The sequence below is a fragment of the Ixodes scapularis genome, unplaced genomic scaffold (genome assembly GCF_016920785.2).
Source record: "Ixodes scapularis isolate PalLabHiFi unplaced genomic scaffold, ASM1692078v2 PGA_scaffold0__279_contigs__length_252992795, whole genome shotgun sequence".
Taxonomy (NCBI): domain Eukaryota; kingdom Metazoa; phylum Arthropoda; class Arachnida; order Ixodida; family Ixodidae; genus Ixodes; species Ixodes scapularis.
The window spans coordinates 207,180,822-207,199,182 of record NW_024609835.1 but is presented as its reverse complement, the minus strand read 5'-3'; the positions used below and the strand labels follow the sequence as shown (position 1 = coordinate 207,199,182).

At 46.5% G+C, this 18,361-nt stretch overlaps 1 protein-coding gene across 2 annotated transcripts in view; it reads right to left on the bottom strand.

Annotated features, from left to right (window-relative positions):
• The window catches only part of LOC121836081 (protein VAC14 homolog), a 103,051-nt gene that overhangs the window by 49,155 nt on the left and 35,535 nt on the right, over positions 1-18,361 (bottom strand). For both annotated transcript variants that reach the window (XM_042290779.1, XM_042290782.1), the window contains exons 7-8: positions 7,165-7,271; positions 5,013-5,147 (exon numbers count right to left, since the gene is read on the bottom strand). In XM_042290779.1, the coding sequence (XP_042146713.1) occupies positions 5,013-5,147; positions 7,165-7,271 (242 nt within the window). The remainder of the gene's footprint in view (positions 1-5,012; positions 5,148-7,164; positions 7,272-18,361) is intronic.

Genomic DNA, 18,361 nt, shown 5'->3' with positions numbered 1-18,361 from the left:
GAAAGCTGCGTCAGCTGACAGTTCCCTATTAAAAATTTCCAAAAATCACTTATAACTTTCGAATAAGATGATGGTTAGTTCTAAAACTTTGGCATCTGGTTCAACCCGCAACCGCTACATTTGAGTGGAAAATGGGCGTTATGCGACACATCATACCGTATTTACTCGCACAATGAACGCACTCGCGTAATGAACGCAAACCCCTAAGTCGGCTCTCTAAATTTCAACTTTTTTTTTCACTCGCGTAATAAACGCACCTCCAACTCAGACGTCAAAATTTTGAACCCCCCCCCCCCCCCCCACGCGCGCGAAATGAAAGCACTTTTTTATCTTGATGCAGCGAGGTCGCGAATGCATGGGCAGCGTGGGCGAACAAAACGCCTTGCATTTAAAAAAATTCGCAAAGATCCAAGGGAAGCAAGAAAAAAGAAACATAAAAGAAAGCTTTTTTTTTTTTTTTTTTTGCACAGCGCAGTTTGGGACTTTGGTTCGCGCACCGCCGCGCGCAAGCGGAGAAGCGCTCTAAGCGAACGAAACAGCTTGCAAAAGGCGGCAAAAGAAAACCAAAAAAAAAAAAAAAAAAGTGTTTTTTTTTTTTTTTTTTTTTTTGCACAGCGCAGGTTTGGTTACGGGAAAGGGGGGGGGGGGGGGGGGTCGCGCGCCGCGCGCGAGGAGATAAGAGAGAGTAGCGGAGAAGCCCTCTACGCGAACGAAACAGCTTGCGAAAGGCGGCAAAAAGAAAAAAAAACCACGGAACTGAGGAAAAAAAAAAAAAAAAAAGGAGCTTTTTTTCCTTTTTTTGCACAGCGCAGTTTGGTTACGGGGGGTCGTGCGTCGCGTCCAAGGCGATAAGAAAGATAAGCGGAGAGCCCTCGCCTAAGCAACGCCTAAGCAAATAAAACAGCTTGCAAAAGGCGGAAAAAAAAAACAAAAAAAAAAACAAGGAACTAAGAAAAAAAAACAAAGAGGTTTTTTTGTTTTTTTTTGCACAGCTTAGTTTGGTTACGGGGTCGGGCGCCGCGCGCAAAGAGATAAGAAGTTACTTTGATTTTTCAGGATAAAAGGTCTGTTCATTATGCGAGTAAATAAGGACGCAAAAATTTTACTTCGCGTAATGAACGCCCCCCCCCCCCCCCCCCCAACTTTGCATTGATTTTTCGGAAAAAAAAGTGTGTTCATTCTGCGAGTAAATACGGTATATTTTTGGGGTGAAAAAAAAACTCTGCAGAGTTTTTGGGAGGCACCCCATACGGTCACTGACAAGGTAAAAAAAAACAGAAAGGGGCCTCACTTGTCCAACCTCTGGTGCGAGCCTTTTACCTTCCTTTTACCTGAGACGACACTTCTACATGTCGTGCTCCTCGAACGCGGGCGTGCGGTTAAAGAACGGGGAAAGGTGTGACGCACGTGCAGGAGGTGGGGTGTTCGAAAGACACGCAGTTATCGTTATCTCAGTGACCACAGCTCTTGTAACGATGAAGTCTCCAACGATGCGGCCACTCTCAATACAGCGAGGACTGCGTCAAGCAAAGTCGTAGGGTCGGGGGGAAAGCGGCATGGCTAAATGGGGATGGCTGCCCGACAGAAATGTAACAAATTGTAGAAATCATATTGGTGGCACAAAGACAGTGGGAGCCTAGATCGTGAAGAAATGTGGAGACGTTTGCGTGCACCGTAGAGCAGCCATTTGGCCAAGGCGGGACATCCGCTTACCCAGGCTGACTTGCGAAAAAACAAGGAAGAAAGCAATCTCCAGTTCGCCCGACGGCGAGTTCGTTTCGCAAGCAATGACAGTGTGCGCGTTCTCTCCCAGAATGCATCATACTCGCGGAGTGCAGCACGGAGAACCAGTCCCAAACGAACTTGTCGAAAGCACAAAGTGCGGCCCGACACTGTCGCCATCCGTGTTGTGGTTAGGGTACCGGCCTTAAACCGAAACAGGTGTCCTGATGTTTGACACGATAGGTGGGAATGCGATACTGCAACATGTGGTTTACATTTTCAATGAGATCAAAGGATTTGACTGTCGTGTAGATATTTACGGATGGTGTAAGTACTCGCAAAAAGCAGACTAGAAAACAAAAGTTAAGTGATCTTTCAATTTTTATAACAGCTTACACTAGAGAAATCTATCAACACTGTTTGTGCAGAAGCTTGATCAGTTTTAAGCGTGAACCACTGAAACAATACCGTACGGCTTAAAGGGGTACGGAAACAAAATTTTAGCACCAATCTTTCTGCATAAATATGGGCTAGGGACAGGCACCACCTTGGAAATATCAATATCGCGCTGTAAAACACAGGAGAACTAATTTTAAACCTAATTAAACGATTTCAAATTCACATCTGGTGGATGGTGGGAAGTTCTCGTGACATCACCTGTGGCATTGGAGCAGCGCCGTTCTGCGGCAATACGGTGAGCCGGCGGAATTAGCCTAGGCCTGAACGCGTTTGCAAAGCCTTGGCGGAGAAAGCCAAAGCGTAGTTGGCCACAGTGAGCTCGATCTCGTTGCGGCTCTTTGCCCGACACGACCCGAGCATACTTCTGGCACGGCCGGTATTAGTTGCTGCGAGTCGCGAGCTGCGAGCCGACGTTAAAAAAGATAAGTTTTAACTACGAGAGTGTCAGCAGGAGAAACACAAATACCTGTTCACACTCAGAGCGGACACGCGCGTTTGATCGAAGAGCTGGATTCGCTCTGTTAGACCGCGTTTCGGTAAGCGCTTCTGGACCAATCTTTTATGATTGCAACTCGACACTGACATGACACTCGGCAAAGAAAGGTTGGACCGACGACGGTGACGTAGCGTCGTGTCAGAATAAAATGGCATACTAATAACAAAGTGTACATACCGCGTTTCGAAAGTAATCCGTATGGCGCTTATTTGAGCTCTATATCACACAAAAGAAGGATATAAAATCAATGAGAGTCCCTTTTCGACGACAGCGTTCGTCACCGCTGTCTCGGAAACAAGGAGATCGAGATGAAAAGGGGAAAAGATTGACCTCTGAAATTTAGTTCAGGAATCAAACTATTCATCCGGGAAGGGTCCACAAGGGTCACGCGGGCATATTCCATTCAGCTGGCCAGCTGGTCATGGACAGACGGTCTCGGCCAAAGACCGCCGGAGCAACGGTGCGCCGAGTTGGTGTTGCTGCTAGGCCTACTATATTCTGCCGAGCTCGCTTGGTCGGTAGAATCGTAGCCGTTGTAGCTCTTCTCGGGTGTTTGTGGATCCTGCGTTCTTGATCGTCGAGGTCTGTTTCAAGTACGCCTTGCTTTTTCTTGCTGGTTCAAGTTGGGACGCACGAGAAGAGCACGTAGACAAGTAAATGTCCGTTGGTCGTCGCTACCACGTACTGACCGACGCTGTCGGTCATGTTGATTTGATCCTAAAAAGTGCGTAAGACAGCTGCGGAGCTGTTGTAGGATTCTGTCGTAACCTGCGCAAAAGTTAACGACAATTTCGTTTCGAGAATATGGGTTTTCTCTCAAATTTGTCGTACACACTTTTTTCGTCGTAAGTTCGCTTTGAGAATCCGGCCTCAGAGCTGGTTTTGTCAGTGGTGCAGTGGTTGCCGACTTGCGTGGTGCAGCGTGCGTGCAGCACTTGCACATCTTAAACGGCCAGGTTGTCACAGGTCGTAAATAGTCGACGCACCACCAAGTGGCAACGCTCATAACCACAACAGCCACGCCGTAGCCTTTCCCGTCTGGCACAAGTGACGTCACGAATGCGCCCAATATCCCAAAACGCATCGCGCTCTCCGATGGCCGATTTTTGAGCGCGCGCTCAATCGGGCCTTTCAAGGTGAAAAATATAGCCATCCGTTCAAAATACAAACGCGCAATTATGATTTACGGATATCATTGATCATATTAAACCTATTTCTGACCATAATATGTGTATTTCAACTTTCACTTCAGTATCCCTTTAAAACTAGTCCTTTAGACCTCCAGCAATATGTTTCAAGGTATTTTCATTTTTGATCATAGCATACAGCTGGATCAGATCTTATGCATGATGAGAGCGGTAAGAACGACAGCTTTCCTAAACAAGATACTTATCACCCAAGCCTCGGGTAAAGTCACCATGTTTAACTTTCTCGACCGTTGAGTGGATGTGTCACAAGTTTCTGCTGGGTGAGTTTTGCGACAAATGTCATCCGCTCGGCAAGTCCACAACTGGGTAGTGTTTTGGAGATAACTTTTATCCAATGGTAAGCGATTTTGCAGAAATTATGTGTCTGCCATCAGCCTTTCTTTACCCATCGCAAATGAGGCACAGGTAGTTGACTGCTTCCTTCATGAGCTAGCAGCCGCTCGAAATTGAGGATAGCATTCAATTCTGTCGACTGCGGTACGCAATTTTTAGACGAAAATCCATGTTTTTTTTTCAATTCCGCACGATGCGAATGACATTATGTCGCAGACAAACCCCCGTCGTCTGCTCTCGCTCATCGCCCAAACGATGCATGATGGAATTGCCTTCTGGTGCACACTCGACTCCCTTGGTGCAGCAAGGGCATGCACACTTGAGTGCTGGCACCGAAACAAACTCGGAGAGTTCAGCCACTCGTTCAGCCATACAGAAGTGGCAGGGCAGTTCATCTACACAGAAAGGGCATAAAACTCTGACCAGCCCGCTTGTAGAATGGCATCGTCAAGATGCCCCAATACTCTTAAGAGACTTCCGAATAATTACGCAAGATAGGAAAGCATGAATGTATGGCCTGCACCTTCTTAGGATCTATTCACTAGCTGCAATATCAAAAAGTGTTACCGTTTGGTAGTCCCATTCTACCGACTACTGAGCAGTAATGCCCCCAACCCTCTCCCCAACCCCAAGAACGTTGTGTCCAACTGCCACTAACTTACTGTCCCTGCACAACTGCAATACTCACGCTTTTCCCAAGGCACGTTGGTTCAGAACTGTGTGCAAAATCGCAATCATATCCGAAGACCTCAAGTCTGTGAGAAAAATGCGAGGCTTCTTTGACGAATACTCACTCCGTCGATTGTCGTCGTAGGACAGTGTGGGCAGCACGGCCTCCAGGATGCCCGACGCGTGTGGTATGAGCGTCCGGCCCGACAATGTCACAAACTCCTTCATCCAGTTGATGGCAGTGTACTGGACCAGCTCCTCTGCGAACGACACGTGGAAACGGGCCAACATTAAAGGGGCCCACCAACAATTTTTGACCGGTTTGAAGTTCGCGCTGAAACGGAGCTCCATGAAAGCAGGAACACCGAGGAAAAAAAATATTACAGAAATTCGCAATATTTTGTGAGTTATTAGAAAACTAAATATTGCAGAAAACAACTTTAAATAAGCAAAACATTACGCTTCATGATGTAAAATGAAACAGTTTAGCGATTGGAGCAAAGCGGTTGGCCAATGGGAGCAAAGCGTCGGCCCAGGCGATTGGAGCAAAGCGTCGGCTCGGTCGGCTTGTCGGCCATTAGGCCTAGCTGCAACCATCGTAGCCTTGGGATCGGGTTGCCATCATCGATGAATTTACCGGGCTTATCGGATTTTTAGTGCGGATCTGGGCGTCGCGCCGTACGAGGACACTCCACGCAAGCGCCGCGTCTCTGCCTCAGTCCACTCCGACAGCCGCGGATCACTCGTCTCCCGCAACTCCGCCACCGGAGCCACCTCGGCGAGTAGGAGGGAGAAACTGGTGAGCGGTCCCGTTGGGCACCGGTCCCGTCGCTGCACTTCACTCGAACAGTGAAAAGTCTGTCACAGCACTAAAAGAAAATAAGGATTCCCCTGGCTCCTCTTACTGCTTTTAGTTGACCGGGACCGGGGGCGCACAAGTGAAAATACGATGCGCGTTGTCTGCATGGATCACTTGTCGTCTGCTCGCGATGGTACGTCGCGGACGCCGCTGGGAGGCGCGCATGAGCGACAAGGCGTTGTTTTCGCCCTTTTTGAACTTTACTTTGCAACTTTATTAGCTCTATAAAAATGACTTGTTAGAGAAATAATGACGGTTAACGTGTGATATACTTTATTTCGCTTCAAAATTCCTGGGACGGCTCTCGCCAATCACGAAACCCAGAAAATGTGACGTATAGTGAAAGGGAGCGCCGTTTTGCGCGCGCATTCGGCACCTCGCGGCGCCACCGTCGGAGGAGGTGTTTCCGAGTTGTCAAAATAAAATATGATGCGCTAATATTTTCAAACTCTTTCGTTGTCCACTGGGTTTTGGGACCACTAGCGTGTAGAAACCGCAAAAGAAAGTCGACGCTCAAATACTGTTGGAGGGCCCCTTTAAGGTCCCAGACCGAGAGCCTCCTGGTAAAATTTGCCTACCTATCAGATGTACAGATCAACTTCAAAACTCCTCATTACAGCTCGTCCTATCGGACTGGAGCCCGTTGCCTCCGAATGTAGTAGAAATTACAGATAAAACAAAATATGGATCAGACTGTGAATTCTTATTTTCCTGTCCTCCAGACTGAGGCATTTGTGCTGATGTGTTTTTAGCTTTTTTGATGTTTCCATTGTTGTTTTGTATTTGGTATGCAAACCGGGATTTTGCTTTTTTGATTGTTGTATTGGTGACTTTCTGCACAAACATATGTCATTTCTGAGAATAATCAATTGTTTCCTTTTTAATATGTCCCATTTACATAAAATGTGGATAAAAAGCTTTATTTTCTTTTTTTACAATATTCACTGTATCTCTTTTTTATACAATGCCGTGTCAGGGTGCCTTAATGCATATTAAATAACAACTTAAAAAAGACACGGAAAAAAAAGTTCTGACTTTGTCTGCCCTAGCCCAAAGGATTTAGGGGTAGGCAAATAAAAAAACGATGTGAACCCTTGCGAATTCTTGACTTCGAAGGAAGAAAAGAGTGAATTATGCTGCAATTCTGGGGGTGTTACTTAAAAAAATGTATTTTTCTTGGGTTTATTTGCCAAACAAGGTTCTGCCCACGGTGGATGCCAGTGGTTAAGTTCGGCTGAATGCCCTTTCCCATCTTCAGGACGTGCCGTCCACCTCTACAGGTATTCTGTCTTGGCTAGACTGGACCAAAGCTGATTTTACAAACACCCAAATGAACTACTATACCTGTTGCCATCCGCACCCCTTCAAAGTGAAACATAGAAGAGCCGTTGTTCAGAGCATGTACTCAACATACGAACCTGGGGAATGGGAGTGGACAATAAGGATCACAATCATGGCTGCAAAGTCCACCCGCTGCGGGTTCTTGATGATGTTGCGTAAAAACTCCCCCAGTGTCGTCTCGCACCTGCACAGGGATGAGCACTCAATGAGAATGACGCGGTTCCATCTGATGAATTGCAAAATTTTCCTCATTCCATTTCAATATTAAGACTGATGAATGTCACCAATGAATGCTGCTGCCGTTTCCAAACTGCTTATACGTATCCCTTTTCTAAAACGATCATTGAACCAATGGTTTCACCGCTTAAAACACGGTCGTCGTATAGAGAGAAAATATTTATAAATAAGATTGCACGGACGATGACACGAAGTGACGCAAATGGACGGCGTCAACTGGTGCAACGTGATATTGCATCGTGACTGACTGAAAATTCTGGTGATGTTGCGTCGTCCAGTGTCTCGCGTAAAGCGCCACCAATCACACACAGAACAGCTAGCACCAAACACGTTCTCGCGGACGCATTGCACAAATTGCTTCGTCGCACCAGCGTGTCAACTTTTTGCTCGGTAACTTCCTCTTTTATGTGCCCACTTCACAATGACGCACGGCACAATCTCGACGTCAAACGTATGGCATCCCAAACACCCGGGGCGAGGCCATCTGCACTTACGTATCGATGACGTTCTCTTTCACGGGCGCATTTACGCCATTAAGCAGCCACCACTCGCTCTGGCGCGCGCTTTGGCAGCCGAGAGAATGGCCAACCGAAGGCAAAAGGGCGGGGAGCGAGGAGCGCGATCGCAGGACCACCGGAGCAACCGCGATCGGCCAAACATGCAGTGCCTCAGCCGCAACCAATATCGGCTAAAGGATTAGAATGCCACTTCCGTACTCGTCCTCTCCCGGCGCCAAAGCCACCCGCGATAAATGCATGCACGCTTTGTTCGTTTTCGGCAACATGACACTCGCCCAGTACAGCTGATGTCATGAAACAGAAATTGCTCCACCTTGATGGAAACATGCTAGTATTGAGTTTAGTGCAGCATTGTCCCGTAAAACAAGGGGTAAACTATAGTCAGCTGCGAGATGATATTTTTGGGGGAAGTTCCATTTCCAGTCATGCTCGGCCACGCATGCTCACGACACGTGGAAGTGTTACCGAAGGTACAAAGCGCTGGAGGCAGGGTGTCTACCACATTTCTCATTTTGCAACAGACAATAGTTTGCCTCACCTATGCCCTCGAGGGAGACTTATGAATAAGACGAGTAGGCAGCCACCTAGGAGCTCGGAGGACAGCAAATTTAAGGGGGTGGCAAGAGCGACACTGATCGCTCAAAAAAGCTAACCATGCATACATGGCACCAGAAAAGAATATTATGTAACATTTTGTCAAAACTGTTAGTAACTAGAAAAAAGAATATAACAAAAACTCTGATCCTACCTTACACATGAAGATTAAAAGCGCTAAAAAGATGAAGACCAGTAAAAGAAGACACACGCACCACAGAGCACTCTGTGGCGTGTGTGTCTTCTCCTACAGGTCCCCGTCTTTTTAGAGCTTTTAATCTTCCCAATGTATCACCAACTAGCACGAGTGAATAACCTTATACGCTACTTTACTTAATGGCCACACAAAGGCAATCGTTGAAATTTATGTATAGACCCCAGCAAATGACCTGGCACAGGGGCTCGGAAATAGGGCCCGTGCCGAGACTACGAGAGCGTGGACGTCCCGCCGAGAATCTCGGTGAAAGTTGCACTTACGGATCCCAACACGCTCCATCTCGTCAACTGCAGGGCTCCCCATAAAAGCACAACACCCTCCAACCTCGACACCATCCTGTGAGTGTCTGACATTGGCGGAGGAACGTCGTCCTAGTTGCCACTGTTTCATCTAGATGCAACACGATAAAACTTCTCGACCTCTGATTCGGGGTGGGGGCAGCAGCCGCGTGAATTCCAGGTGGGGGTAGCTAGTAGCGCACTGCTCAAATGGCTGACCGACTGGCGAGCATGTTTTGGTCACACGGTCCACCTCAATGATGTTGAACCCCAGAATTTAAAATTCTTATCTATGCTAAATGGTACAAACACCCCCCCGAAAGTCCGACGTAAAAGTATGGGAGCGCTATGTATCTGTATCTAATTCCCATCGTAAGGACACGTGACGCCACGAACCACACGCTGCGCCGGTCAAGTGCGACGCAGCATATACTTAGTCACACGCGCAGCGTCGGCCGTTTGTTTTGTATAGTCTCGAAGAGTGCACACATGAACCACTGGACATGACAGTTGAGAGAGGGTCGGTGACGTCTAAAACAATGAGATGGCATTGGCACATTAATATATAAGACAGAGAATTAAAATTCACAGGGTCTCCTATGTTATCCCTACGACTGGAAGGCGAAAGCCCATGCACCGATGTAAACGTGATAACAAACCTCGGAAGACGGCGTGCTCTTTGACGACACGCTTTTGACACCGTTTCATTGGTACCTTTCGTGTTGCCGACGTGTTTTTGCTCAAGGATTTTGAAGGTCGACTGAACGATGAGACATATAAGGCTTTCGCCTTAAAATACCCTGGAAGCTTGCTACTAACAGATACTTGTTTCGCATAAGCTTACACAAGTTTTCGCTCTGCTGCAATCTCAGACAAAAAAAAAGATATACAGGCTCGATCAAGCTCAAAAAGAACAGGGAGCACAGAAGGTGTCTCGCACAAACCCCACTTTTTGTGCAAGGTTTGTGGTTGATTTTTTATTTTTTTTTATTATATTTTCTTTATATTTTTATTTATTCTATTATTTAATTTTTATTCTTTCTTTTCTCTATTTATTATTTATTTCATAATAAATAGCACAGAAGATGTCTCGCACAAACCCCACTTTATGTGAGGTTTGTGGTTGAGTTTTCATTTTTTTTTATTTATTTATTTATTTCACTATTTTATGTTTATTTTGTATACCAATTATTTTTTATTCTATTTTTACTTGGGAGGGATTTACAGTGTAGACCGCATATAACGTATGTCGCGGGAGTCGCGAAAATCCGCACTGTAAGCAGTACCGCACTATAACCAGAACATAAATTTTTCAGGCCAAAATACATGCCATGAGACAACTTACCTTTGTAAAAGAATTTATTTTATGTTAGATGAAAAATAAAGCTTAGTTTGAAGAAAGTCTTTATTTCACCAGACTAGCACACTTCTCTCTCAAGTGTGTCACACATTTTGAAAGAAATGAGTGACTTTCGCCTGGCGCAGCCTTTAACAGCGTCGCTGGTTGCGGACAGACGTTGAGAGCGTTTAGGATTGCTAACCCTAATCACTTTTCTCCGGTGATAAAAACGCGTGACAATTCGCATCCTTTATACGGTATGCACCAGTAATACCTTAAACATGAGCACACGCATGAAATGTGCCTAATAAGAAATCCGGGCGATGTTCGAAAACACAACTTGCTTAGAAATCACCACTGTAGTCGAAGTAAACAAACACAACGACACGGGCGTTTCTGCCGTCTTGAGAGTGCCGCCACGACATCGCCGCACGAGTAGGTGGATCTTCACTTCTAGTACGTGCTGGGTTATTTGCTCACACAACAAAAATTCACAGTCAAGGATAGCGCTTTTATGCGAAACGATGAGCTTCCACCACGCCGTCTACGTTGACAATTACAACCGATGCCATGTTTGCGGATAGAAGCAGCCGGCCCGCAACCGGCATGCAGCGCGCGCGAACACTTCTCCTCGACCTGCGATCGGTCTGTCGTTGTGGATGTTTTCCAATGCAGCGGAGAGACGCACTATCCATAATTTCACTCCAACGCTTACAACAACAACGCACGTGAACGACACGTGCGTGCGTCCCTCCGTCGCTAGGGACACTGAAACCTCTCTCTTCGCTTCTCCCCGCTTCTCCGAAAAACCTCCTTGCCCCGCGTCTTGCCCTGCGAGTGCCGCTTGCGGCTGCGCCGTTATCTAGTGTCTCACAGGGAAGCGTGCTTGCTGCGTTGGTCAGTCGGCGGGCTGTTCCAGAAACCGACTATAACCGGTATTTCCCTTCGCGCGCCTGCATTTTAAGCGGTATGTAATTACATGAAGTTCTATGGGAGGCAAACCGGTGGTTTAAAAAAGCCGCATTATACCCGGTCCTGCACTATAAGCGGTTACGTTGTAAGTGGTCTATACTGTAACAGGATATGCCATATATGTTTTTATGACGGATGTATAGTACAAGAGATGTACAATACTGGTTTACAATTTATTCTCTTGGTGCCCATATTGGTCACTTACAGGTCTGTCCACATGACAACCTTCTCGGCAGACTTCCCCCGGAGGCTAATGCCCTTCTACCATCCGTGTGGCAGCCTCCATCCATGGCCTGCTGGAAGCACTTTTTTTTTTTGTTGTTGTTTATTGCACCCAACAGGTGAAAACCATTGGGCGCCTTCACGCCATACCCATGCACAACCAAAAGTCTGACCGGTCGTAGGCCGTGCCGAAAAGAGGGCCGAACCCGATCGGACGCTAGCCGATCACGGCCTCATGTGAATTCACAGGACACAGTGATCGACCCGTTCCTGATCGGATTCGGCCGTCTTTCTGTCCTGTCATATGGTCAGTCGGATGTTTGGTCAGGCATGGGCATGCTTGACTAAACCATGCCCGACCAGGCCATTTCCGGGAGTCTTTGTCCAGGACCACCTGCTGACATGCATCTCTGAGGACCAGTTTGGAGAATTTCTTTCTAGCAGAGAGTGACGCCCACAAATCATCGATAAGGGGTAAGGGGTACTGTTCAAGTTCTGCCACTGGGTTGATGGTGACTTTAAGATCCCCGCAGATATTCAGCACAGGCACGATGGGTGCAGCCCATGCAGAGGTCTTTACCGGCGCGCCTTCTCGCTGCAGGCAGTGCACCTCTTGCGTCCCTTTATGCTTGAGTGCAAAGAGCAGAGGCCGTGGTTTGAAAAATTTGGGACGGGCAACGGCAGGAACGTGCAGTCTTGCCTCAGTGCCCAGAAAGGTGCCCACACCTGGTTTGAACAGCCCCTCGAAGTCGTGCACTAGGCTTGGCACAGCGGCCACTGCAGGGACAGCAGCTTCCTTGGACTCCGACATCCGAATTCTCCGAGGCTGCATCCAGGTTTCACCACGAGCATTGGCGATAACCCCTTTGTTACGAAAAAGGGCAGGAGTGCATCCTTGTCGCCAAAACGCATGCTGACTTCGGCCATGCTTTGGACACGGGAAAGCTGGCACGAGTAGCAGCGCAGCACGACGTTCGAAGCCCGGACCGGCACGGATGGGAAGGTTTTCTTAAAAAGCTTGCCCAGCCCACCGAACGAGCAGACAGCGACCCGCCGAGCGAGCAGACAGCGAAGTTCGGCAGTTTCAAATTAGGCCTACTCTGCGCTTGTTCGATGCAGCCGAGATATCTTACCCTCCTTGGAAGCGCAGTTTCTTCTAGTTTCTGCCCATAGAAGCTTGCTATGTTGGAGGCTATCTGTGGTTCGGGAGAACCCCGTACATACAAGCAGAATAAACGTGGGAACTATGATACCAGCAATCCCATTGGTTGCAACCCAAAACAGGGCTCACGATTGGCCGCCTACAGTGAAGTAGCTCTTTGTTCGCCTCTTGCACGTGGTATCCGCAGCTTTTTTCGCTTCTGATAGTGTCGCTAGTTTGCCGCTGTTTAGATTCGTTTTCCCTCTTTGTTCCCAAAAGTTTTTCTGCCGAGGAATGCCTCCTTTTAAAGTTAGCACTTGCAGTAGCTTTGGCCGGCGTTCTCGACGGCGAAAACTAAGAAGTCGATCAGCAGGACTCCTCGCAAGAGACGGGGACCCGTCTCCGCCACCGTCGTCACAATCTTCAAGCTCAACTGGTGCTTTGCGGACATCGGAGCCTACAGCTTCATCCCCGAAAGTTGATCGGCTTCATGTCTCCTCCGAATCGGATGTGCTGACCGCATCCGAGAGGGAGCTCAGCCTGCTCCATTTCAACGCGAGGACTACGGACGAACCGGAGCCGAATGACGTTCCCCCTGAAAAGCCCCTGGACGGCTATCGGCTCCTCAATCTGCCCGCCATGCAAACCGTTGTTGCAATTTTATTCTGCCCCAAGTGCCACGGAGAACTACTGAGCTTGCGAGAAGAAGGAATTGGCTAAATATAGCTCAACTTGCGGAGACATTGTCGCAACGCTGCACTCACAATCAATCGGAAAGTTTCGATAGAACAAACTCGCGGTGCGTCTTTGGGTCGTTGAAAGAGACTGTGGCATCAGTTTCACAAAGCTCACGAATCTTTTCGGGGGCCTCAACGCTCCACCCCCGATGCTCATGTAGTTGAAGGTGCCCCTAATGAATCAGATGGATTTCAAGTTTCTGGCATCGTCCGAAAATAAAAAAATAAAACAAGCTGAGACTTCAAACCCATTTTTCTCAGTTTCACTTTTTGGCAGGAATTCTTGTTTTAGGAAAGCTATCGTTTGACATTCTCAACACAGAGGGACATCATTCAAGCTTCTCTGGGACTACTATTTTCTGGAGAACAAGATAGACTACTTCACAGTTAAAAAAGTCTACTCCCTCATGAAAATAAATTTTTTTCTGAAACAAATTTTTACAATCTTTTTTTTTTTAGTTTTGGGATGTAATTTTTGTCATAATTGAACTCTTCGCAATTTAATTTTAGTCTAGGATGCATTGTGGGTATTGTTCTTCACATTAAAGCAAGAAGTTTGCCACCAGCTAGTATTACTTTTTCTACGATAGCGATTTTATTTCTAGAAATTTTTCAAAGTGTGCTGTGAATGAGATGATTATATGTGTAGAGTATGCACCTGGTGCAGGATACGCATCTTGTACGGAACAAAAACTCGAATGTATAAAAGTTCTGGTGAAAAAAAAAAGAAAAGCAGCTGTTGATGGACGTTAGGCATTAAAGATCCAATTTTATTGTGAAACATAATCTTTCTGCCCGAAGCGTCACAAAAAACTAAAAGTTACAGCCCTGCGGGCCTACCTAACACCGCGACATGTCCTTTTCTTATATTTATATATCTCAGGAAAGGGGCATTTTGTGATATTTGGTCTCAATTTCGAGGGAGAAAAAGGGCACCCGGAATTCTAAGTTATATAAATAAACAGGTAGCTGTTAAATCTGAGTAAACAGGCTTAAACAATTTAATCTAAAGTAAGAAAGAAAAAAACATGTGGATAGGTGGCGCAAGTCACTGCCCAACTGCCGCTATGCATCCATTCCTCCGTCCATCTATTCTGTTTTGAAGAGCCCAGATTTAAAAGAAGGAGTAAGCGAAACTGATACCACGGAGACGGCTCCTGCGTAGATAGGTGGAAAGTGCGCATGTGTTGTGTAGTCACGTGGAAAGAAGGCGAGCAAACGGAAGAGCGACGACGCCTGCCCCAAATACTTTGCCTGCCCGATCGGCGCTTTCGTCTTTTCATAATTCAAATGCGGTTCGTAATTCACAGTTCGTAATTCAAACGCGACTATCGAAAGGTTGGGAACCCTCTCAAATAGAGGCACACTATTTTTGCGTTCCGTTTCGTTTTGAATCAGAATTTTTGGCTTGCAGTTCCGAATAATTTTGCCAGGTCTGCCGATTTCTCAGATCTACCGATTTCGCACAGCGTCTGCTGATTCCCTGATAAAAAAGAAAATTTACTGACTCTTTTTTTTTGTTATAGATAGAAGAACCTTTTCTAAGGAAATAACAATATGCAGTTTAAAGCACTGGCTCTCGTATTAGCCAGCAAGCGCATGGGGGATCGGTGGCCGAATGGGCTAGCGCGCACCAGCTCGGAGCACGTAGAGCAAAAGCTCGCGCTGCAGAACCCAGGAAATCCTGGGTTCAATCCCCACCCCCGCCCGTTTCGATCTGGGTGAGCATCGTACCGGCATGCGGTCAAGTATCACTACTGCGTGGTGCACATTAAAGACCCCAGGCTAGCGGCTGTACTGCACTGGCTAAATTGCTCATCTACAGGGAAAGACTCGTCGCAACTTTAAAATGGATGACCAACTACGTGCTGTATAAATATCCACACAACGACCCCCCCCCCCCCCCCCCCCCCCCAAGCTCATGTAAAATTATTAAAAACGAAACTATACATATGTATCTACGTATCCCTCGATTCATTCAGCTATCCACCCAAAGCCGTACACAGGCAACGCAGCCGCGTACACGCTTTCTCACGAAACCGATTCGATTTTGGTTTTGCCTGGTTTCGTCCACGTACGATAATGAGCGGTGACCCTTCAGATAGCGGCAACCGCACCCCACCGGCCCCCTCCAAAAGAAAAAGTACATAGGAAAGTATAATACTATGTGAAAAAAGTACTAAAGGTAAGCATTCTGCTTTCTGTAAGGGATGCGATGTGCAAATGGCCGCTGAGAAATAAAAATCAAATAGAAAAAAAAACCCAAATGTGTAACAAGCAGAAAACACAACTAATTTCTATGTGTGTTTAACAGTATAATATTTCTTATGATATATTATCTATTAAAGGACACATGCAAAGGAAAAAAGCTTTTTTTTTAAACAGGCTAATGGAAAAAGAATTTTATAAAACGAATTTACAATGAAAAGAAAAAATATTTAGAGCTATATTTATGGCGCAAAACGAATTTGTAGTTGGCGCCAGCGGGAGTCGCCGCTGGTCACGTGGTAGGCCTGTGCGCCGCCGCCGCATAGTCACTGCGCCGCTGCACGCTGAGCGTTGTGCAACGCTGCTACAATGCGTTTCTCCGCGCCGCCGTCGCCGCACAAGTTTGTCTGCTCCGGGGCGCCGCCGCCGTCACCTGACCGGCGCAAAGGTCTATCACATCTGCTTGCGCTTTTTCAGGAGTTTTCTTTGGGCTCTAAAAGTTACTTATTAATCTTAGTTTTTTTGTTATACTTCAAACAAAGATGAATAAGTTACTTTTAGAGGCCATAGGAAGCTCTTGAAAGGGCGCAAGCACCCCGTGATAAATAAAGACCAGTCACGTGATAAATAAGGGCCACTTTTCTGCGGCGACCGCGGGCGCCAATTACGAATTCATATGGCGCCGTAAATATAGCTCTTAAAATTTTTTTCTTTGTTGTAAAATCGTTTTATGACATTCTTTTTCCATCTAACCTGTTTAAAAAAAATGCTTTTTTCCTTTGCATGTGTCCTTTAAAGGGGTACTCCACCGTTTTTTTCATTGTCTTCGATTCGCTTGAAATTTTGCTAAACTAACCAACAAACATTGCTAAAATAGTATCCCAAATATTAGGTCAAAATATTGTTTCTTCGCGAAGATATGCAATTTACAGTTTTGGTCTTCACCATGTTTTTCAAACTGAAAGTCTCTACTGGCAACAACAACAAAGTGACGTCAGTGGAAGGCAGGGGTTGACTTTTTGGACAACAGAAGTTGTTCCCAACGGATTTGAAGCAGTTTCTTGGTGTCAAATGAGTGCTTTGGAAGCTCGCTCCCGTATCCTCGCTCCAGCACGGAACAAATGATTGGCATATTCTATTTTTAGACTACTTGCTCGACTGGCAAGCCTGCCTGCCACTGACGTCACGGCACTGAAAAGTGCGCGAATATTTGAATGTTGGTTTTTGCACCATTTTCATTTGCCGATTTCACTATTATGAATTTCGCGATGCTAAATAGCATACCAGAAAGGTAGTTAGTTGAGGTAGCTCAAGAAATCGGTGGAGTACCGGTCTGGAACGCAAAAGAATATTTGTTTTTTGGTATCTACTGATTGTTTGGGTGACCTACTGACATGTAAGGGGTCCATCTACTGACTTCAATTTTTTCCGATAAACACTGAAAAAAACTAATGTTGCCGATGGAACTTCGCAGAACTAAATGGTATGGGACTCATTTTCCGGAGGTGCAATTGGGGACAGCGGGGTTTGGGTTGCCGGCTGGACGTCGCGAAGCGACGTGCACTGGTTAAGCTTTGTAATTAGCAGCTGCATACTGTTGCCGCGAAGCGGCGTGAACGCAGGCGGGGGTGTGTGTTAACAAACTCCCCAGTGATACACGTGCCGTTCGAAAAGGGTGACCCAAATGGCATGAGCTCTCCACATAGTGTGTATAGCCATTTCCAGTCGAGTCGTACTACGTAGGACGTATAGCTTTACTCTTGGCCGAACATATCAAATATTCGAGTGACCGAATACTAGGAATTGATTCGCGATTCGAATTATTCGGGAACTTCCTATTCAATTCGAATTCGTATATTCAAGTATTCGCACACCCCTACTCGTTCCTACACCGCTACCGTAAAATCCCGTAAAGACGCCCGTCCCTGAGAGATTGCCCATCCCATTTTTCGGACTAAATATCCGTGAGATAAAACTTGCAAAACATCGCCCACCACCCTGATTCCCGTCGAATATCACGCACTGCCCGACAGAAATCTCGTCAAGCCGCTGTACCGGCCTTTGCGACAAGCGAGTTCGTAGCAGGTTCCCACATCTTCGTCTATGACTTGCACGTGCGATATTGGTTCCTGTGACAGGCAAGTTTGTGGCGGGTTCCCACGTGTTTATTGTTCTATGAAATTCTAATCTGCTGCTTCCGCGATCTGTGCTATCCATTCCCGTGAGATGCGAGTTTGTGGTGGGTTCTCGCGCGTCCTGTGCACCGTAAATCCGCTGGGTCCAGAATCTGCTATATTCTTTCCCATGACACACGAGTTTTTAGCGAATTCCCGCATGTTTATCGCATCGTGAAATGCGAATTCGGCGTGCCCAAAATCTACCGGTATCAGTTCCCATGTCATGTGGTTTGTAACAGGCACCCCGATGTTTATCACTAATATTTTATGAAGTTTTGCTGTTGCATCTCTAAAGATAGCCCACTCCATGTTTTCACCATTTACCTCTTTATTTTGGATGGGTGTTCTTACGAAGTTTTAAGGCACATTCAATTTCCACAATCGAGTTGCGACTAGAATATCTCTTTTCTGTGCCAATGCTCTTTCCATTGGCATTTCATCAAGAAACACCTTTCCTGCTCTTGCTCGAACCAGTGCTCGGTGGATCACTATTGATTCAAGACTTCAAGCAGCGATTTCACCGTGCAGATGTCATCTTTATAAGTGCCAGGCTGTCGCCGGTACATTAGTATTCAAATAAAACCATTTACCCTTCCAGACCAGCTGTGCTAGTAGCTCAGTGGCTACAATATCC